General features: G+C 43.5%; 2 protein-coding genes across 5 annotated transcripts; one reads left to right on the top strand and one right to left on the bottom strand.

Moving 5' to 3' along the window:
* Positions 1 to 1,110: 1,110 nt before the first annotated feature.
* ROMO1 (reactive oxygen species modulator 1) lies at positions 1,111 to 2,630 on the bottom strand. Of its 2 annotated transcripts, none has more exons than XM_081560017.1 (3): positions 2,593 to 2,630; positions 2,273 to 2,501; positions 1,111 to 1,302 (listed from the first exon to the last, which is right to left on the bottom strand). In XM_081560017.1, exons 2-3 carry the CDS (start codon positions 2,401 to 2,403, stop codon positions 1,194 to 1,196), a joined length of 240 nt encoding a protein of 79 aa, XP_081416143.1. In that variant the 5' UTR covers positions 2,404 to 2,501; positions 2,593 to 2,630; the 3' UTR covers positions 1,111 to 1,193. The 2 variants fall into 2 exon arrangements, with proteins under 2 accessions (XP_081416143.1, XP_081416142.1); XM_081560016.1 differs by having other exon boundaries at positions 2,273 to 2,403.
* Positions 2,631 to 2,686: 56 nt separating this feature from the next.
* On the top strand, positions 2,687 to 20,710 carry NFS1 (NFS1 cysteine desulfurase). 3 transcript variants are annotated; one of them, XM_081560002.1, is made up of 13 exons: positions 2,687 to 2,852; positions 3,471 to 3,574; positions 4,547 to 4,663; positions 5,395 to 5,478; positions 9,285 to 9,437; positions 12,312 to 12,405; positions 13,712 to 13,846; positions 15,435 to 15,592; positions 16,184 to 16,289; positions 16,369 to 16,450; positions 17,105 to 17,188; positions 17,786 to 17,875; positions 19,954 to 20,710. In XM_081560002.1, the coding sequence occupies exons 1-13, from the start codon at positions 2,756 to 2,758 to the stop codon at positions 20,015 to 20,017; spliced, it is 1,368 nt and encodes a 455-aa protein (XP_081416128.1). In that variant the 5' UTR covers positions 2,687 to 2,755; the 3' UTR covers positions 20,018 to 20,710. The 3 variants fall into 3 exon arrangements, with proteins under 3 accessions (XP_081416128.1, XP_081416126.1, XP_081416129.1); XM_081560000.1 differs by having other exon boundaries at positions 3,465 to 3,574; XM_081560003.1 differs by lacking the exon at positions 9,285 to 9,437 and having other exon boundaries at positions 3,465 to 3,574.
* The last annotated feature ends 912 nt before the right edge of the window (positions 20,711 to 21,622 follow it).

Below are 21,622 nucleotides of genomic sequence, written 5' to 3'. Positions count from 1 at the left end.
ACCTGATTTCTAAACCCTTAAAATTGTTAGAGATGAAGGACAAGTATTACAAATTTAGTCAGGTATCAAGATAATTGGTTTGACTTTGGAGGCATCACAGTTTTCTACCAACCCTTTTGAGGGATGTTTGTAATTTCTTCAATTATTTAACCTGAAGAAAAAATTCAAGATTCATCTTTATTTTTGAACACAGAGCAGCAGTTTTTGGGTGGCAGAGACTTATATGACAACTTACTTTTTTTTTTTTTCAAACTATCTCCCAGTATCTTTGTAATTAAAAGATTTTATTCTGGAATCAAGTACTAGCAGGTTTGTTTCTAGGGAACTGGGCCGGCAAAGGTAACATCAGGTATTTATTTAATCTCATCAAAACAGTTAACTACCATTTTTTATTGGGTTTTTTGTTTCTGGGTTCTTTGGCTGCGCAGTGAGGCATCTTAGTTCTGGACCAGGGATTAAGCCCATGCCGAGAACTGGGAGTGTGGAGACTTAACCATAGACAGCCAGGATAGTCCCACCATTTTCTTAATAACAGAAATACTTGAGGAGCAACTCAGAACAGTATCAAGGAATATGTTGCCTGTACAGGTGAGGAGCACGTCTCATGATGGAGAAACTACCTTAACAAGCCAGTTGAAAGGGAGAGTCAGCTGATAAGTTTACATCCTCATTGATGGCTGGTTAGAAAAGCAAGCATCTGAGATGAAGCTGTGTGAGCTGTGTGCCAAGTTGCTTTAAGTAGTGGCTGGCTGCAAACTGTCCATGGGATTCTCCAGGCAAGAGTACGTTAGTTGCCAGGCCCTCCTCCAGGGGGTCTTCCCAACCCAGGGACGGAACCTGTCTCATGTCTCCTGCATCAGCAGATGGATTCTTGACCACTAGTGCCATCTGAAGTTGCGAGGCTACAAAAGTGGTTTGAATTTGTTTTTTCTGATCAAACGATTTACAAGAATCTATGAAAAGTCTTAATGCATGATAAATCATTCCAGGTTTGGATTAACAGAGAAAGCTCTTGTGAAACAAAGCAAACCTCAGCCCACCTCCAAAGATCTTTAAGCAAGCTGGGTAATAGGCTGTGAGAGGAAAAAATGCTTCTAAACAAACTCCGAATACTCAAAGACTTGCTTTATTATAGTACACATGGGATGGAACTGATGGGAGGGGTTGGATGTTGTGGGCAACCACTGCCCTGATTAGCATCGGATGCCCATCCCGATGGCCATGAATGTGCCAAAGGTGCCGCCACTCTGCATCATGGTTTTTCCGATGCCGCCCATCAGCTCACGACCCCGCATTCCGATCCTGAGGGAGGAGGAAACCAAGATGCGGCCACTTGGGGACAACAATACAGGGAGGAGCCTTAACTGCCCCTTTCCAATTTATAACCAGGCACTGCTGAAGTCTGGCAGGACATTATCTCTTGCGACCTGGAGTGAGTAATGCTAAGGAAAAGGATCCATTAGGATCCCTAGGCAACTGACGGGTTTGTGGGAGGCAACAGAAGCAGTAATAAAGTACAGAAACAGGGAAATCATTTTTGGGTGCTGGTCTTGCCTCCAGGGTATACATGATCCAATATAACATTTTTTAGATGGTCTCCTAGTGTTAAAACAATGACTGGGGGGTCAGAACTGGGGTCAAGAACTAAGTGCACTTACAGGCTGTGTTAAGTGTATAATGAGGCTCTTAACATTCACAGCAGTGTTGTGATAACAGGGCATTCAGCACTGGGACTGACAGTAAACGCTCAGTAAAGGATAATTTACCACTTGGAAAAATAGCAACAATAGCGTCTTTTAGGTGTGGAAATTAAGAGTGTAGCGTTTATCTGCTTAATTTCTACATCCTGTTCCCAGTGCAGTAAAATTTATCAAGTTTGTTTCGCCATGCGCCTAACAGGAGTAAAACAGAACAGCCATTTATTGAGCACTTAGTATGTGCCAGGTTCTCTGTTAAGTGTGGTCTGATTTGAGCTTAGAATTCTACATGATGTAGAGGTTTACTGACCTCATTTCTACTTGAAACCCAGGCTCCAACTTGCCTAACATTACAGAATAAGGGTCCGAAAGCAGTTTGAATCAGAGCTCGTATTCTCAACCATTTTTAGATTATCATCTGTCCTCCCAGACTGAAGGTGATTAGGAAAACAGTCTCGTTCGTTTCAGGGCAGCGACAGAATTGGAAAATAGTAGGCTCTATTCGGGCTGTAGGCCGAAAGCTGTGGGCTGGGAAAATCGGGTAGTCCCCAGAGATTACCGCCCGCGCCCCTCACCTGAGACAGGAAAAAGTGCCGAACAGCGCCCCCGCCGCCATGCCCACGGCGCAACCCATCACGAAGCCCATCTTCACGCGGTCGAAGCAGCTTGGCTGGGACTGTCCATAGGGACCCACGGCCACCGGCATCTGCGGGGTTCGAAGGTTAGGGAAGTGCGGGCCTAGCCGCCAGCCCGAGACTCCAGCAGGGGCCAGAGGAGGTGGGATAGGGAGCCGGCCCAGGGGTTCTGGGAAATCCGAGAAAGAAAATAAGGGTGTAGCCCGACTCCATCACCCCCTGTGCGTTCGAGTCCCCGCGCCACGGTGCCCCCACCTCACCTCGCTCCTGGCTTCGGTCGCTCAGATCTACGTCTTACACGGAACGCGAGCTGGAGCACACTTGAGATCCCAGGAAGCGCTTCCGGGGCGCGGAGTAGTACTTCCGGGATCCTGTAGCTGAGGACTGTAGCCGCTTCGGGCGGGGGGCTCTGCCACCGGGATCATGCTGCTGAGAGCCGCTTGGAGGCGGGTGGCCACGGCCGCGCCCGCGGCTCCGGGGCCGAGGGCCAAGGCGCCCACTCGGGGGCTGCGCCTGCGCGGTACGCTCGGGGGCCCGCTCGCTGCCACCTCCCTGGAGGCGCGGAACTTTCTCCTGGGCTAGGAGACTTACCTGCATATTCAGGAGCCTCCCTCTTCCGCTACCCAGATCCTCTGACCCTTCCTCTTGACTGCTCCCCTCAGATTTTCTCACACCGGCACTCTGAACCGTTGACTTCGCCGCAACCCCCGCTCCCGCACTTCACATCCTGCCCCGCAGGCCCTCAGAGCCCTAAAATTCGGCCATTGGATCTCTCCTGACCCAATTGTAGAGATGCTAGTGGTCCAGCCAGTAACCTTTGAAGGCGATCTTACCTACCGTCTTCACGTTCCTTCTCAGGGGCTTTGCCCTTTCGGAGATTTCCTCACTCCAACGACGCAATTTAAATGTTGTCTCAGCACCCTACCCTAAGAACCCTGTCTCTCTCCCTTACCTCTTTTTTTACAGTTTGCTCAACTTTTCCGATGTTATGTTTACTTTTGCGTTGAGATTCGCTCGGCATCGCTTAAACTTATGTCACCTCCGTCCAGCCTTTCCTTTCTGTTGTCTGGGATGCCCTGTGTGCAGAGTTGCATCCTCTCTCACCTGGCCCCTCCGTTCCATTTTTTGTCAGGTATAGACCTTACTCCCCAGTCTGCTGTTGCTTCTGATGCAGCCACTGCCCTGGAGGCGGAGTCAGTGCCGCGACCTCTGTACATGGATGTGCAAGCTACAACTCCTCTGGTAAGGATGGAGGGGCAGCTTTCCCCGAGCTGTTTAGTGGAGTTACACTGTAGAAGTGGCAATGCACAGAAATGGCTGAATCCCTGTAGAAGTGAGAGCCATTGAGAAGTGTGTGCTGGGAGAGCAATGAGCCAGGAGAATGGAGGCTTGAGTTGTAATCCACTAGAAGCGTCTTTACTGCTTACTAGCTATTGATCGGAGAAGGCAATGGCACCCCACTCCAGTACTTTTGCCTGGAAAATCCCATGGACGGAGGAGCCTGGTAGGCTACAGTCCACGGGGTCGCTAAGAGTCGGACAACTGAGTGACTTCACTTTCACTTTTCCCTTTCATGCACTGGAGAAGGAAACGGCAACCCACTCGAGTATTCTTGCCTGGAGAATCCCTGGGACAGCGGAGCCTGGTGGGCTGCCGTCTATGGGGTCGCACAGAGTCGGATACGACTGAAGCGACTTAGCAGCAGCAGCAGCAGCTATTGATCTTGGTCAAATCACTTCATTGCAGGCACTCTCCTAGTAGTTAAAAGCATAGGCTCTGAAATTACCGGACCACTGCTTACTGTATGAATTTGGGCAAGAATTAAATAGGTTAAAAGATATAAAGCGGCCCTTAGAATAGTGCCTGGTCATGATGAGCGCTGGAATATTAACGCACGTTTTCATCAACATCCTCTCCTAGATATCACATTGCTTGGCAGTGAAAACACCTACAGACACAACTGTCAGGAAAAAGCAGTGTTTGTAGATTATCTGAGGAGATGGTAGAATAATCTGATTTAAGACGGATTGGGAGGAGAGTGTATTAAGCTAACATTTGGTTAGAACCTGGGGGGATAGAAGAATGTTTGAGGCCTAATCTAGGCAGGGTCTGAAGGATTGGGGTGTGTTGAGGCAGGTTGGGTAGGTCAGGGGATGGAGCGGGGCCCAAGTTAACTATGGGCTCAAGGAGACTGATCTGTTCTGTTTTGTCCAGGACCCTCGGGTGCTTGATGCCATGCTCCCTTACCTAGTCAACTACTATGGAAACCCCCACTCCCGGACACATGCTTATGGCTGGGAGAGTGAGGCTGCCATGGAATGTGCTCGCCAGGTTAGTACAGAGGACTCGAGGAAGTTCTGATGTCAGAGGTTTCAGTGACCTGTGGGTGGCAGTTTTGTTTTTTTTTTTTCTTTTTTGTAGCTGTGGGTGAGGGTGGAAATGGTTTGGGGCTCTCTCAGCAAGAGATTCAAAGAACAGACCTTTGGAGTCCCTCTGAAGGCATTTGATTAGTTTCCACATTTCCTGGCTAACTGACCTTTGTTATCTCATTATCTGACTTCTCGAAGCTTCAGTTTCCTCACATTGAAAATGGGGGTTGAGGGGAGTCCAGTGGTTAGAATTCCGGGCTTTCGCTCCTGAGGGTCTGGATTTGATCCCTGTTCGGGGAACTAAGATCCAGCAAGCTGTGTGGCATGTCCAAAAGAAAAGGGAGATTGTAGTAGTTCCTACTCCTTAAGGTTTTGGGGTGGATTAAATCAGGCAATACTGGTGATATGTTTGTTGACATGATGCCTGTGCATACTAAGAACTCAGTAAGTGCTTTTCAAAAACACCAAAATTGTTATTAATTTGTGTTGGACTGGAAAAGAGCCTTTGATCTGGGATGTAGTTGAATATATCCCTTTGTCTGATCCTAGTGGATACAGAACTGCTTCTTGAGCAGTTGACAGATTGCGATGGAGCTCTTCTTGCTCCAGACTGCTGTCTTAGTTGTCACCGCAGTCCCATTCCTGCTGAGGAAACTGATGCTCCTTATTTCTGCTTCTCGTCTTGACTTGCAGCAAGTAGCATCTCTGATTGGGGCTGATCCTCGTGAGATCATTTTCACTAGTGGTGCTACTGAATCCAACAACATAGCAATTAAGGTAAGAGAACCAGAGGGCATATCTGGGTTTTCCTGACCTGGGAGATGGTTTCCTGCCATCAATTAGGCTGATGTGTCTTTCCCAGCCACCCACTTTCACCATATCATGAAAAAAGACACAGACACACCACCCTCTTTCTAATTTGTTGTTTCCTTCAGCCCTGTGTAGTTGACTCTATCTAAAGTTTGCTCCCGGTGAACTGAATTCAGTCATGTAGTTGGATAGGAAAGGAGGTGGCTCTTGGGTCATCAACCATGTGGTGTTTTGGATGACAGCTACTTCAGAGGATAAATAAGGGTGACTCAATCCTTTTCCCTATCCTTTAGATCTAGTCACAATGAAGTCCAGAATACACTTGTAATTGAATAGATTTCTCTGCTTCTTGTTACCAAGTTCACCCTTACATCTGTGATTTCAGGGCTGCCTTTTTCTTCAGCCTTCCTTTTGTCTCCAGTGAGATCTATTTGCAGCAAGTTCCTCCTGTTTCTTTAGATGTCCCTGTTTTTAAGTCCTGGTTGCCATGGTGCTGTCTGCAGACATTTACTTAATCACCCGTTCTGAGATTAGTCACTCTGTCCTTTGGACGCCTTTGGTGCTAATGAAAGTAAAATTCCACTCTCAGTAATCATGTCAGTGCTTCATAGAACATAGTCATGCCTGACTGGGCCTGGTTGCCAGCGTCACTTGTGTAAATACCAAGGCTCTGATAAATTGTGGGCTGCTGTAGATTCAGCGCTGGCTCTATCCCCTCTCATCGTGGTCTCTCACCTGTGTTGCCAGTATTGTTTTTTCTGACCTTGGACTCAGTGTAGGAGGCCTAGGCATGGGCCAAGCTCCAGAGTCATCAGCACTCTCTGAATCCTGTTAACAGGAAAGTGTCCTTCCTTGGGACTGCAGAGACCGCAGAGCCATGGGTGTGGTCTCTTCAAAGATGAGGATGGTTTCTGGAATGGGGAGCGTTTTCAAAACTTTGAAAATATTTGCTTTGAAAGTTTCCATAGATTCCTAGACCTCAAGGTCAAAGATTGCTAAGAGTGGTTGTGACCATTTTCTCCTTAGACTCCTGGATGGATAGAGTAAATATCTGTCTGCTGGTAGAGGATTCAACACTCTGGATAACTGAGCTAGGAGGAGTGGGAGGGAACTTTTAAATGTTTTCATTTTTATGTTCCTTGTCCCCAAAAACATTTTTATGTAGTTGTAATTTTGGCCTAATTAGTTTCATATTCTGCTTTTAACATAGTCCCCTGGGAGGGGTGGGGTTGCACATTTTATTTAATTTTTTTAAGGAATTCAGGTATATGCAGTGAAATTTATTTTAACCCTATGGAAAGGTTTATTTATTAATTTTTATTAGAGTATAGTTGCTTTACAATGTTGTGTTAGTTTATACTGTACAGTGAAGTGAATCAGCTGTAAGTACACATATATCCTCTCTTTTTTGGATTTCCTTCCCATTTAGGTCACCACAGAGTACTGAGTAGAGTTCCCTGAGCTATACAGTAGGTTCTTATTATATGGAAAGGTTTAAACTCAAGTGTAGGTCTTCCATTTCCTCCTCTCCTACTAAGCAGACCTCAAGTCTGTTTAGTATTGTTCCAGAAAACAAATTGTACACACATATGCATTTGCTTTTAATAGCTTCATATATTGTAGCATCCACATTTATTTTTCCATAGCGATTAATAACATATGCTGTATTTTTCCATTTCAAACTTCATAATTTTTAATATACCTACATTCTTTTCCATGGAGTTGTATTATTGCAGTTTACTGTTTATTCCTCTATTGTTGGATGTGTTTAATCTCCCCATCTTTTTAAGGATTGTGAATACAATGAAAGCATATTTTGTCTCTATAGCATCATCTATGCTTTGAAATATTTCCCGAAAGTAAATTCCTAAAAGAGGAGTCACAGTAAAGAGTGCAAATACAGCTTTTTTAAAAAAAATTATTTATTTTTTAATTGAAGGATACTTGCTTTACAGAATTTTGTTAATACAGCTTTTAAGACATCTTTATAAATAATTCTCTGAAGAGTCTGTAATGTAAGTACTGCCATCAGCAAGGAATGAGTGTATGAGTTTCACTTCTACACTGCCAGCTTTGGGTATCAGTATCACCATATTTGCATGTTTTGTTGTTTACATAGAAATAAAACATATATACCCTACCATGTGTGATAGATAGTTGGAAGCTGCTATTATAGCACAGGGAGCTCAGCTCTGTGCTCTGTGATGACCTAGAGGGGTGGGATGGGGGTGGAGTGGGAGGGAGGCTCTAGAGACATGGAAGACATGTATGTTGTTGTTTAGTCACTAAATCGTGTTTGACTCTTTGCAACCCCATGGACTATAGTCTGCCAGACTCCTGTGTCAATGGAATTTTCCAGGCAAGATACTGGAGTGGGTTGCAGTTTCCTTCTACAGGGGATCTTCTTGACCCAGGGATCAAACCCATTTCTCTTACATTGGCAGGTGGATTCTTTATCACTGAGTCACCAATTCTCTGCTGATTCATCTGTGGTACAGCAGAAACTGTTAACAATACAACATTGTAAAACAGTTATCCTCCAATTAAAAAAAAAGAAGTAAATGAGAAACACTTTTTCTGGGATACAAGGATAGGAATGTTTTCCATTTTCCATCTATGATATAATAAAAAATATATTTGGTCTTTGTTCTCTGTTCCTAGCATAGGGCTTCAAAAACCCTTGTAGTTTCCTGAATACTAAGAATGTCTTTGTTATTCATAATAAGCCCCCTTGGACCATAATGTGTTTCTGGTGATGAAGTGACTCTTGGTGGGCCCTTAGATAGTTTTAAGATTCAGGCTGGTCACTCCAGAAGGACCAAGAATGTGATTAGAGGGTTGTAACTTTGATCTGGGGAAGAAAGGGGGTTGGAGATTGAGTCTAGTCATATGGCCAGTGATTTAATCAGTCACGCCTGTGTTATGAAACCCCTGTAAAAACTGGAAAACAAGGGGGAATTCCCTGGGGGTCCAGTGGCTGGGACTCTGTGCTCCCAACGCAGGGGGCCTGAGTTCGATCCCTGGTCAGCGAACTAGATCTCACATGCCACAACTGAGACCCAGTACAGCCAAATAAATAAATAAAAATAAATATTAAAAAAAAATTGGAAAATAAGAGTCAGAGGAGCTTCCAGGTTAGCTAACACATGGATGTGCTGGAAGGTGGCATGCTTGATGCTCTGTGCCCTTCCCTGCCTCAGACCTCATCCTGTGCATCTCTTCCATTTGGCCATTCATAGGTTTTATCTTCTGTGATAAAGCTATGATAGTAAGTGTAGTGCTTTCAGTGAATTCTGTGAATCATAGGGGATTACTGAATCTTAGAGGGCTATGCATCACCAACTCAATGGACATGAGTTTGAACAAACTCTGTGAGATAGTGAAGGATAGGAAAGCCTGGAGCTTTGCAGTCCATGGTGTCACAAAGAGTCAGACTTGACTTAGTGATTAAACAACAACAACAAGGGGGCTGTGGGAAGTCTTTTATTTGTAGCCAGCTGGGGAAATATGGATGGGGGGCTTGTGACAGCCAGGCCTCACAGCTGGCATCTGAAGTGGAGGCAGTCCTGTGAGACTGAAGCACTTAACCTGTGGGATTTTCACTAATTGGGATAGTTAGTGTCAGAATTAAGTTGAATTGTAAGACACACAGTTGTCAGAGAATTGATGTTGGACCATACCGCCCTTATCCACTTACTACTTGCAACTAGGATGGAAGTCATTGCTGTCTCTCTGAGTATATTCTTCTTCTTTCCACCACCACCAACTTCTAGGGAGTGGCCAGGTTCTATAGGTCCCGGAAAAAGCACTTGATCACCACGCAGACAGAACACAAATGTGTCTTGGACTCCTGCCGTTCACTGGAAGCTGAGGGCTTTAAAGTCACCTACCTCCCAGTGAAGAAGAGTGGGATCATTGACCTGAAGGTAAGAGGGACATGATAGGGGGAGCCTGGCTTCAGCCTATGAAACTGTCTCTTTAGCCTCAGCTGGAGCTTGAAAGAATAGATCTAATGGTGAGGGAGGGCTTTAGAGAAATAGGTCTCAGTGGGACCCAGAGTATGTTCCCCTTGAGTGTGCACCATCTTCCTTTTGTCTGGAGGATTTGTTTCTCAGCTTAGTTGGTGCTTCCTGGTCTGTGTGAGAGCCACTGACCATGTACGCAGGATGCCAGAGACTCACACTCACCACCTCCTTCAGCCTTCACTGATGTTTCTCATCCTTCAAAAGGGTAGGTGTAGTTTTGTGAAGAATATTTCCCTTTGGGGCCCATATATACATTTTAAAATTTTATTTATTGATTTATTAATTTTTGGCTATGCTGGGTCTTTGTTGCTTTGTGTGGGTTGTCTGTAGTTGCGGTGCACAGGCTTCTCATTGTGGTGGCTTCTCTTGTTGTGAACAACGGGCTCTAGGTGCATGGACTCAGTAGTTGCAGAACATGGGCTCAGTAGCTTCGGCTCGAAGGCTCTGGAATGTGGGCTTAGAAGTTGTGATGCACAGCTTAGTTGCCCTGCAGCACGTGGGATCTTTCTGGACCAGGGATTTAATCCTTATCCCCTGCATTGGTGGGCAGATTCATATCCATTGTGCCACCAGGGAAGTCTGATTCACAATTTTCAAAAGGTATATTCCATTTATAGTTATTATAAAATATTGGCTATATTCCCTGTGATGTGCAATATATCCTTATAACTTATTTATTTTATACAGTTTTTTGCTTATTTTTATTTTATTATTTTAAAATTTTTGGCTGCACCCCGTAGCATGTAGGATCTTAGTTCCCTAACCAGGGGTCAAACCCACACCCCCTGCATTGGAATTCTTTAACCACTGGACTGCCTGGAAAGTCCCTTATTAGTTTTATTCCAACAGGTTTTTTGTTTTTTTGGCTGCACCTTGAGGCATGTAGGTCCTCAGTTCCCTGGTCAGGGATCAAGCCATTCCCTTTATTTTATTTCATGGCTTTTTACTTCTTTGCTCTGTTGTATACCTATCCCTCTTTTTCCACTAGGCTTAGCTTCTTGAACCTGAGGAGTGCATATTTTCTGTATTTTCATTTCTCGTAATACTTAATGTAATGTCTTTCTTTCACTCTGTACTATTTATTGTGTCATAGTTCCAGGCACTGGGGATAAAGGGATGAACAAGACAAGCCTAGTCTGTACCTTCAAGGAGATTATATTCTAGTGAAAGGACAGTTAACATGTAAACAAATGTATAAACAATTATGAATTGGGATATATACTATAAAAGAAGTAAAGAAGAAGCTGAGAGAAATGAAACATTGAGAACTTCCATTAGACCAGTGTCAGGGAAAGCATCAGAGATGTTGGGAGGTTGATTATTAGTTTCTTTAGGATAAATGTTTTTGTCAGATGTGGTCCCTACGTCAGTGTTAATGATAACCTTGTTTTTTACTACTTATTTTGTTCTTTGCCGCTTACTCTGACAACCTCATGTAGGAAAGGCTCCCCCTCTTTTTTTATTAAGTTTTTAATTTTTAAATTATAGATTCTCATGTAGTTGTCAGAAGTAATTCAGAGAGATCTCATGTATCCGTTATTCATTTCCCTTAATGATAACATCTAGCAAAAGTATGGTACAGTATTACAACCAGGATATTGATGTTGATACAATCTGCTGGTCTTGTTCTGATTTCCCCAGTTTTACTTGTACTCACTTGTGTGTGTGTGTTTAGTTCTATGCATTCTAGTTTCATCACATGTGTAGGTTTATGTAACTATCACCACAGTGATGCTTTATTGTGGTTTGTTTTTTTTTTCTAAATATGTATTTAGTTTTGGCTGCGCTGAGTCTTCATTGCTGCTTACAGGCTTTCTCTAGTGGTGAGCAGGGGCTAGTTGTGTTTCATAGATGTCTAGTTGCATAGTAATCTAGTTGCGTTACATAGATGTCTCATTGCAGTGGCTTCCCTTGTTGCAGAGCACAGACTCTGTGGTGTGTGGGCTTCAGTAATTGAGACATGTGGGCTCAGTATTTGCAGCTCGAGGACTCCAGAGAACAGACTCAGTAGTTGTGGTGCATGGGTTAGTTGCTCCATGGCATGTGTGATCCTCCTGTACCAGGGATTGAACCAGTGTCCCCTGCATTGCCAGGTAGATTCTTAACCACTGGGCTACCAGGGAAGTCCCATGGTATTATTTTAAAACCACTAATTTGATCACTATTTCTTTAATTTTGTCATTTCAGTAATGTTATGTAAATGAAATTTTCGTAATATAATATGTAACCTTTTGGGATTGGCTATTTTCACTTAGCATAAGTCTTAGGCGAATCATTTAAGTTGTTGCCTGTCTCAGTAGTCTGTTCCTTTTTGTTGCTGAGTAGTATTCCACATAATGGAAGTACCACAGTTTCTTTAACCATTTACCTATTGAAGGACCTCTGGGTTGTTTTTAGATTTTGGCTATTAAGAATAAAGCAATCATGATCATTTAAAGGTTTCTTATGTGAATTTAAGCTTACATTTCCCTGAGTTAATGCCCAAGAGTGCAGTTACTGGGTCATATGGTAATTTCATGTTCAGTTTTATAAGAAACCAAAGCTGCCGAACTGTTTTCCAGTGTGGTTGTACCATTTTATATTCCCGTCAATAGTGTATGAGTGATTCAGTTTCTTTGCATCCTAGCCAGCATTTTGTGTCATTGCTATTTTAATTTTACCCACTCTTGTAGGTGTGTAGTGAAAGGCCCCTTTTCACAACTAACCTTGCTTACATTGTGAGTTAGAGAGGACTCTGTTCATACTATATGGTCTCTTTACTCCTGATATTCTTAGGAACTAGAGGCTGCCATCCAGCCAGATACCAGCCTGGTCTCAGTCATGACTGTGAACAATGAGATTGGAGTGAAGCAGCCCATTAAGGAAATAGGTAAGTATTATGGGTGGACCCTGACCCTTGGCCACCACTGGGATCCATCTGAGGAGCAGGACTGGACTAGGAGCTAAAACACTATATAGAATGCAGTAAGGAAACCAAGGGAAAGAGGGCTTCAGTTCCTTGTTCAAGAACATATTGTAAATGGCACAGCTAGTATTTGAACCAGGTCTGGTACCACTTGAGCTTCCCAGATGGTGCAATGGTAAAGAATCTGCCTGCAAGTGCAAGAGACGCAAGAGCCTTGGGTTCGATCCCTGGGTTGAGAAGATCCCCTGGAGGAAGAAATGGCAACTCATTCCAGTATTCTTGCTGGGAAAATCCCATGGACAGAGATGCCTAGTGGGCTACAGTTCATGTGGTCATAAAAGAGTTGGACACAACTGAGCACACATGCATTGCACTGCACTAGTATCCTTTTCATTTTACTGCAGTTGGTGCAGAAAGCAAAACAAAAAACCTCCACCTTTTTTTCTCTTCCTCTTTTACCTTTTTCGTTTTAAAACATCTGTTTACTGTGCTCATTTGGAGCCAGAGACACGCACCCTGTAACTTAGGTACAGTAGCAAATAGATCTATTAATTTTTGCTTCTTTTAAATCAATAAGGATCTAAAAATTAATCTGATATATTGAAAGGCCAGTGTTAATGAGGTAGGAAGAGTCTTATAAATCAGAATATTGGGTGAGTTTTGATTTGATGCTTTGTGCTTTTTTTTTGACCATCATAACTTTTATTTATTTTATTATTTATATAAGTTGGAGTATAATTGCTTTACAATGTTGTATTCCTTTCTGCTGTACAATGAAGTGAATCAGTTGTATGTATACATATGGTCCCCTCTTTCTTGGACCTCCCTCCCACGCCCCTCCCCCCCAACCTTCCCACCCATCTAGGTCATCACAGAGCACCAAGCTGAGCTTCTTGTACTTTACATTGGTTCCTGCTAGCTATCTATTTTACACATGATAGTATATATGTGTCAATCCTAATCTCTCAATTAATGCACATTATGCGGAATCTAGGAAAATGGTACAGAGGAACCTATTCCCAGGCTAGCAGTAGAGATGCAGGCATAGAGAATAGATGTGTACACTTGCTCTTATTTATTCTAGTTAAGGACACTAGAGCTGAGAATGAGAGAGAGACAGAGGAAGTGAGATAGAGAGAAGTGATTTACTATGTGGCTAGGGCCAATACCAGATGTAATTTTGCCTCAGAACTTGTAGTATATTATAGGACCACTACTAGGTTACTTCCTAACATTGTGCTCTGGTTCTTCCTCTCTGTTGTTTTCTCAGGGCAGATTTGCAGTTCCAGAAAGGTGTATTTCCATACTGATGCAGCCCAGGCTGTTGGAAAAATCCCACTTGATGTCAATGACATGAAAATTGATCTCATGAGCATCAGTGGTCACAAAATCTATGGTCCCAAAGGTACTAGCCCCTCCTAGATTTCCTCCTCTCTGCACCACCCAACAAACCCTTTGACAGGTGTTCCTGGGACTCATTTGGGACCGTCATTGCTCTCAGAGGAAGAGTGCTCTGCAGAATGCAGGTGTATTTAATAATAGCCAGGAACACTTTCCTATTTGCAGATTCTAGCAGTTACTATAAGAAGACCATCCTTCACTGGTCTCTTTAGAAAATCCTTTCATGTAGATGTTAATTTTGTTGAGGAACAAAGGTTTTGTCATATCAAATTAGCTTGATAAGTCCAGTTATCTTGTCTACTAAACTATGATTTGCAGATTAGTATTCTTTTTTTTTTTTTTTGACTGTGTGGCATGTGGGATTATAGTTCCCTGACCTGGGATTGAACCCATGGCCCCTGAAGTGGAAGCCTGGAGTCATAACCACTGGACTGCCAGTGAGAATATTGATTTTCAGATCAATATTCTTTGAGTCCTTTATTCCCTTGTGTTTTGCTTTAGCCTTAGGGGAAGATTGTATGGGCTTTTATGTGTTTTGGTGTTTGTTCCTAGCTTTATTAGTCTTTGCTCCTGTTAATCTCTCAAGGATACTTGTCTGTGTCCTATGGTCCTATTGGCCTACGAATATTTTCCAGCTGGAATTCTGCCTTTGCACGCCAGCCTTTGGGAAGAGACTGTTGTCCTCTGTTTTACGGAGGTAGCCATCCAAAATGAACAACTCTTCCTCTCTTTCTTGGGTGAGGGCCTGTGATGGTTGGTTATGCCAGGATGCTTTCTGTGTCTGCAGGGTGTGTCATCCGGATGGACACCCTGTGGGAAAAGGTGTGATAATTCCTGAGAGTATATAAGATGGCTTCTTCTAAAGCAGCAGTCCCCAACCTTTTTGGCAGCAGGGACCAGTTGCATGGAAGACAATTTTTCCGTGGACCAGGGATGGGGGTAGGATGGTTTCAGGATGATCCAAGTGTGTTACATTTAATGTGCACTTTGTTTCTGTTATTGTTACATCAACTCCACCTCAGATCATCAGACATTAGATCCCGGAGGTTGTGCTTCCTGATGTTGTAAAGAGTGTGTTTTTAAGTTAATTGTTTTTAAAAGCCCAACAGTCATTCTATCTTTAACTAAAATTGGCTTATTGGCTTTTATTATAAATAAATATGTTTTGATAAAACTAATTAACTCATATTGAGCAGAAGCTCTGTTCAGCACTTAAATGTATGCAGGTATCCCTCACTATCCAAACTCTTGTTTTTGAACTCAGAATCTAAATAGATTTAGACGACATGGTAGCCTTCAATCTCCAGATGTAGTGTCTGAGCCCTTACTCTCTGAACTTAGGAACTGCAGAGACTCAGATAGTGTCAGATACTTGAATATGATTTTATTTCAATGGGGAAATGGAATATGTCTTAATAAATGCAGTTTGTTACATCCTGCATTAGTCTCCCCCTGTCCCAACATTTTTTATTTTGAAAATTTTGGAGCTTACAGAAAAGTTGAAAGAATTTTTTGACCCCTTTGGAAAGTGATATTTTGTTTCATCTGCATTTTCCTTTTTCTCTTTTTTTGTAACAAACTTTGTTTCCCAGGGGTTGGTGCCATCTACATTCGCCGGCGGCCCCGTGTGCGTGTGGAGGCCCTGCAGAGTGGAGGGGGGCAGGAGCGGGGTATGCGGTCTGGGACAGTCCCCACACCCTTGGTGGTGGGGCTGGGGGCTGCGTGTGAGGTGGCACAGCAAGAGATGGAGGTATGGGGAGAGCAGTTCCCTCCCACAAATTCTTCCCCTGTGCTGGGTCTCCTGTTTAGCAGCTTCTTGGGTCAAATCTTTGCCAGAAGAGGTGGTTTAAGAAAACTGTCTTTCTCCGAGTGCTGCTGGCATCCTGTTCTGAGGGAGGTGTCGTTGTTGTTGTTTAGTCACTCAGTCATGTCCAACTCTTTGCGATCCCTTGAACTGTAGCCCACCAGGTTCCTCTGTCCATGGGATTTCCCAGGCAAGCATACTGGAGTGGCTTGCCATTTCCTTCTCTAGGGGATCTTCCTGACCCAGGATCAAACCCCCATCTCCTGCATTGTAGGCAGATTCTTTACCACTGGGCCACCTGGGAAGCCCTGTGGGAGGTCTTATGGGCTCCAAATACCAGGTCCTTTACTGGAACCACGTGTCCAGTTATTGAGCACCTCTGTGCTCAGTGCTGTGGATACAGTGATCTCCATGAGTAACACAAGACCAAGGGGGTTAAATGCACAGTCACTTCTGGGCAGGGTAGCGTTCCTCATCCTTTATGTCTCTGAGCTGTTAATGGTCACTATGCTTAGTCCTCCCTTACCTGCTCCTCAGTATGACCACAAGCGAATCTCAAAGTTAGCTGAGCGACTGATACAGAAGATAATGAAGAGCCTTCCAGATGTGGTGATGAATGGGGACCCTGAGCACCATTACCCAGGTATGGTCGTGCCCATTCTGTCCCCACCTGGAAGAGCCTGAGACTCTGAGCCTCCTCTCATAGTAATTCTCTCTTTCAGGTTGTATCAACCTCTCCTTTGCGTATGTGGAAGGGGAGAGTCTGTTGATGGCACTTAAGGATGTTGCCTTATCCTCAGGGAGGTGAGTTGGACTGGATAGGCAGGGTCCGTGGCAGGACTAGTTAGTCTGGCTGTAAGTGTTGGGTTAATAAGCTTCCCATTGTGGAGATGACACGCACAGGAGCTTTTGGTTGAGAATAAAAGTCATTTTGTAAGCACCTATTTTTAGCCAATTGGGCACAGGCTAAAGTTTGCCACCTTCAGAAGGCTTCCTGTTTTAGAGTTTTGTGCCTTTTGTGGTCCCGGGAGATGCCTGTATCTGTTCTAATGTTATTCTGGTAGTTCTGTTATAGTCCTCTAGAATTCAAGGATGTTCCAGAAGATACCAAGTGTTTAGCTGCTCTCTAGGCTGCTACAGATGCTGCATTTTGTTGTAGGGAAGTGATCCCGTGGTTCTCTTCCACTTCTTGTTACACTCAGCTCATGTAGTATCACACTCTGTGATGCTTTGGCTGTGTCTTTGCTCATGGAGGATATCCTCCACAGAGGCCAGAGGAGCTCGATCCACATGCTAGAAGGTGCAGACAGCATCTGTCTCTTTAGCTCTGTCAGATGAGAATGTCTCTTTTGTCTTGATATGACTTCAGGGGTCTGGGGGTAGGAGCAAGACTGGGGGTTTGTGGCCAGAAGCAGATTGGATGCTGAACTGAGCAAGGTTCTGTGTCTTTCTCCTCAGTGCCTGCACCTCTGCATCCCTGGAGCCCTCTTACGTCCTTCGAGCAATTGGCACTGATGAAGATTTAGCTCACTCTTCTATCAGGTTAGTCAACTGAGCTGCAGCATTTATGAAAGGCGTGTACTTTTGCATTATTCATCTCCTGTTGGAGTCTTCCTCAGTCTAGTGTTTTTTTTTTTAATAAAAAAGTACCTATTTTTTATTTGGCTGCACAGGGTCTCAGTTGTGGAACGCAGGATCTTAGTTATGACATGTGGGATCTAGTTCCCTGACCAGGGATAGAGCCCAGGGCCCCTGCATTGGGAGTGCAAAGTCTTAGCCACTGGACCAATCTAGGAAAGTACCCAATCTAGTTTTTCTTATCCCTTCTTCATTCTTCACAAGTTTCTCGAGCAGTGGTTCTCAGACTTCACTGACTGTCACCTGGGAAGTTTGTGAATGATGAAGAGGTCTGAGTGCTACACTCAGAGATTCTGATTCGCTAGGTTTGGAGAAGTAGGAAACTTCTTGGGTGATTCTCAGGTGACTCACAGACCATGTTTGGAGAAACTCTGTCCCCCAGCGGAAGGATTGTGTTCTCTCCATGTCTTTTGTGGAGTAGAGCCTCATTGTGTATTTGCTGAATGAATTTACCCTGGTGCCACAGGTCTGATGCAGAGTTCCTCTCTGTGTCTTTTTCAGGTTTGGCATTGGCCGTTTTACGACAGAGGAGGAAGTGGACTACACAGTGGAGAAGTGCATTCACCATGTAAAGCGTCTTCGAGAAATGAGGTATGCACTCTTGTTCCAGATACTCTTCGGAAAAAACTGCAATGCTAGCTCCTTTCTTGTCCTCAAGCTGTGTATTCATCCTGCCAGAAATCAAAGTTTGAAAATCCTTGGATTTCAGGATTTAGAGGAAGTCCTAAGGCAGAAAAGTGGATTTTCTTGGCTGCTTGTCAGAAAATGAAAAGGTGTCTTTAAAAACTAAAGAACCACATAAATTCAGATTTTTTTCATTATTTTATTGTATTAATTTATTTATTTGGCCTTGAGGCTTGCAGAATCTTAGTTCCCTGACCAGAATTGAACCTGTGCCCCCTGCAGTGCAAGCACAGAGTCCTAACCACTGGACCTCCAGGGAATTCCCCATCATTTTATTGATAATATTAATTGTTGTCTTGCAGCCATATCAATACAGAATTCATGATTTGTAGACTAAGGTTAGGAAAACTCTCTTTAAGATAGGGATTCTTAATTTGGGTTCTATGGCTGAACTTCAGGATAACCCTGAAATTGTATGCTAAGTGTTTTACAGTTGTGCATTTTCCTTGGAAGAAAGTCCATAGTTTTCATCAGATACTCAAAAGCTTAAGAACTTTTACTCAGAGTTTTCTTTGTAAAGTTGCTTACAAAGGTCAAGAGATCCTTTACCAGCCAGCTGCTACTAGGGGTTCTCCTAATAGTCATAGAGCTCTATGTTCATGGGAACATAAAGGCCTTGGGAATTCTTCAGAACTCTATTCTGGTTCAGTTTGACTTTTAAGATTTTCTTGGTCTAGTTGGCAAGAGTGAGGTACTTGAGGTATATACTGCTTTCCTTTGTGAGCTCCCCAGGCCTTTCTGGGCTCTGAATTTTCCTTCACAGGGTCTGGTTGTATTGCTTAAATATCTATAGCTTCCTTAGCTTTCTTAGGCTCAGGATTCCTCCTTGGCTTGGCTCTCTCGTACTCTCTGGCACACTCAGGGGGCATTTCTACTGACTATGCTGCCAAGTAAGACATTCCTCATAACCATGTGTTTTCAGCATCTTCACCCTGTTCCTTCTGATGCCTTGCAAACAATTTCAACCTTGTACCATTAGCCCTCAGCCAGAGTTTTATTTTGTGAGCTTGTGATATTAAGTGACCTTCCCTAAAGAGAAGGCTAACTTCAAAGAGTCTTAGAAAATGTCAAATAGAAAGGTGCTGGGGGACTTCCCTGACAGTCCAGTGGTTAAGACTCTGTGCTTCCACTGCAGGGGGCAGAGATTTGATACCTGGTCAGGAAATTAAGATCCCAGCATGCCATGTAGTACAGCCAAAAAAAAAAGTGTACTTGGAATGCATAGTGTAATGGAGAGAGATAAACCAAGAATAGAATGAAATTGGGTAGAATAAAGTTAACTGGAGAACTCCAAATCAAAATCCTATGGTTGTAACACATTGAAGTAATATCTGGTCTGGGAACATTATCTAAGGCATTCAAGCTGAACGGGATCAGAGCTTAGCAGAGATCTCTCAGCAGCTGTTCTTGTATGAAATGGGATGCCCAAGTCCAAGACTCAGAAGATCCTTTTGAATTGGAGCTGGGGATGTTGGAAGCAGAGTCACCTCTGGGGAGATGAATCTTGTGGGAATTGGATAATGGTGATACATACCCAGGTGATTTAGGGCCAAGTTCTGTTTCTGAGAACTAGAGCAAAACCAAGAAGCAGGTGCTAAAAAGTCCATTTGTGTTGGAGGTTAGTAGAGAGGCCAAAACTTGCTACTTACACCTGTTCCAAGGGTCTTGGTTTTCCCAGGGAAACTGTGTCCATAGCCTCTCACGAGTGGCTTGAGAGCTTCATGAATATAACCACACTTGACACTCTTGGAGTGGCCTCATTGGAGCTGAGCCTGGGGTACCTAGTTATTAATGTTGGCAGCTGGGGAGAGGCTAGAGCTGACAAGGACTTTCTCAGACAGTTGAGAAAGACTTGATAACCTCTTGTTTTGGGGTTATCAGGGTAGGAGGTAGAGGAAAGAGAAGAACAGATGGAGGCAAGTTAGGGCTCACTGCTATCTGCTTTCTAAGCCTTCACTCATCCAAATACCTCTTCTCTTTGGCAGCCCTCTCTGGGAGATGGTGCAGGATGGCATTGACCTCAAGAGCATCAAGTGGACCCAACACTAGAAGAGTGGGCCTCTAAGTTTGTGCTGGCCTGTCTCCTCCTGCCTCATCAACTCATGCACAGCCAGGCATTTCGTTACCCCCAGTGGCTGCTCCATGTTCAAACTAGAACTGGTGTGGCCCACCTGACTTCAGCATTGGCCTGCCTCTAAGACAGAAACATGAGAAAACTGTCTTTCTCTGGCCTCAGCTCCTTTGGTGGGGAACATTCCCTATTTCTTTCCAGGAATCCTTCTCTGGTCTTATAGTGAGTGGATGTTCTCATCCTGAACCAGGAGGGACATTTGCTATGATTTGCTGCTGGACACATTTGTATCGTTGGTGGGGAGAGCCAGAGGAACTGGAAAAACGCTCTTTGTTCAGAGACCCTGATGCCCTTGGTGGACATTTGAGTTGTTGCTTACCGCTGCTTAGAGAGACTGACTTCTTCAGATAGAAGCATAATCATCTATGATTTCATCTTTTTTGTGGCTCCAAAGGCTACCTCTTCATATTGTCTATAGACTGAACTGCAAGTTTCTTAGAAGGCTTGTCTCCTCTGTGTTCTTGTCCTTCTTTTCTTTTGACCTAATGGAGCTAGAAATATCTGTATGACTGACTCTACCTAGTCTTGTAGTAATTTATGTTTCTTTTTAAAAAAAATTGTTAATTTGCAGATTAGAGAAATAAAATTATCCTGTATTTATTCTATGACTTTACAAGAGGCTCAAGGAGAATTCCAAGCTTGGGAATCGTGGGGCAGACTGCTACTTGACTTAATGTCGACAGATGAGTCTGCTTATTTCTTCAGTCAGCAATTATTTGTGTGCCTCTCAGGTGTCTGACATTATTCTGGGTATTTGGGATGCACTGGTTAACAATACCAAAAAAGTACTCTCAGTGAACTTTCATTCTAGTAGATAGAAAATAAGAATTAAATAAGGCTATTATTATAGATTGTGATGAGTGCTGTGGCAGAAATTGAGTGGTAGAGGAAGTAACAGGGAAAGAACCTACCATGCTGGGTATACTAGGAAAGCTTTTTTGAGGAGGTGTTAATTAAGCACAAACATGATTTCTAGCCATCAAAAGAACTAGGGATTGGTGAGGAATAAGAAGGAAGAGTAACAGCAAAGGGCCTGAGGCATGAAAAAGCATGGTGTTTGAGAAACAGAGAAGGTCAAAACAGCCAGAGTAGAGTTTTTAGATTTGTGGGTCTGAAACCATAAGTGGGAGGTTACTAGCATTAAAAGGGGTGAGAAATAAATTTTATTAGAGTACATCACATGTAAACATTTAAAAATTTTATTAAAGTATAGTTGATTTAAAATGTTACATTAATTTTTGCTGAAGAACAAAGTTACTCAGGTATATGTATTTTCATATTTTCCATTATGGTTTATCACAGGACATTGAGTATAGTTCCCTGTGAAATACAGTAGGACCTTGTTGTTTATCCATCCTGTATATATACTAGTTTGTATCTGCTAATCCCAAACACCTGATCTTTTCCTTCCCCACTTGTCTTCCCCTTGGCACCTGCAATTCTGTTCTCTACATCTTCCTCTAGTGTACAACAGGTGGTCAAGATGACATTTATGTCCTATCAGTTCAGATTGAAAGCCACTG

Source organism: Giraffa tippelskirchi, chromosome 13 (assembly GCF_054371585.1).
Source record: "Giraffa tippelskirchi isolate mGirTip1 chromosome 13, T2T-mGirTip1v1.2.pri, whole genome shotgun sequence".
Classification (NCBI taxonomy): domain Eukaryota; kingdom Metazoa; phylum Chordata; class Mammalia; order Artiodactyla; family Giraffidae; genus Giraffa; species Giraffa tippelskirchi.
This window is presented reverse-complemented; position numbering and strand designations above follow the sequence as displayed.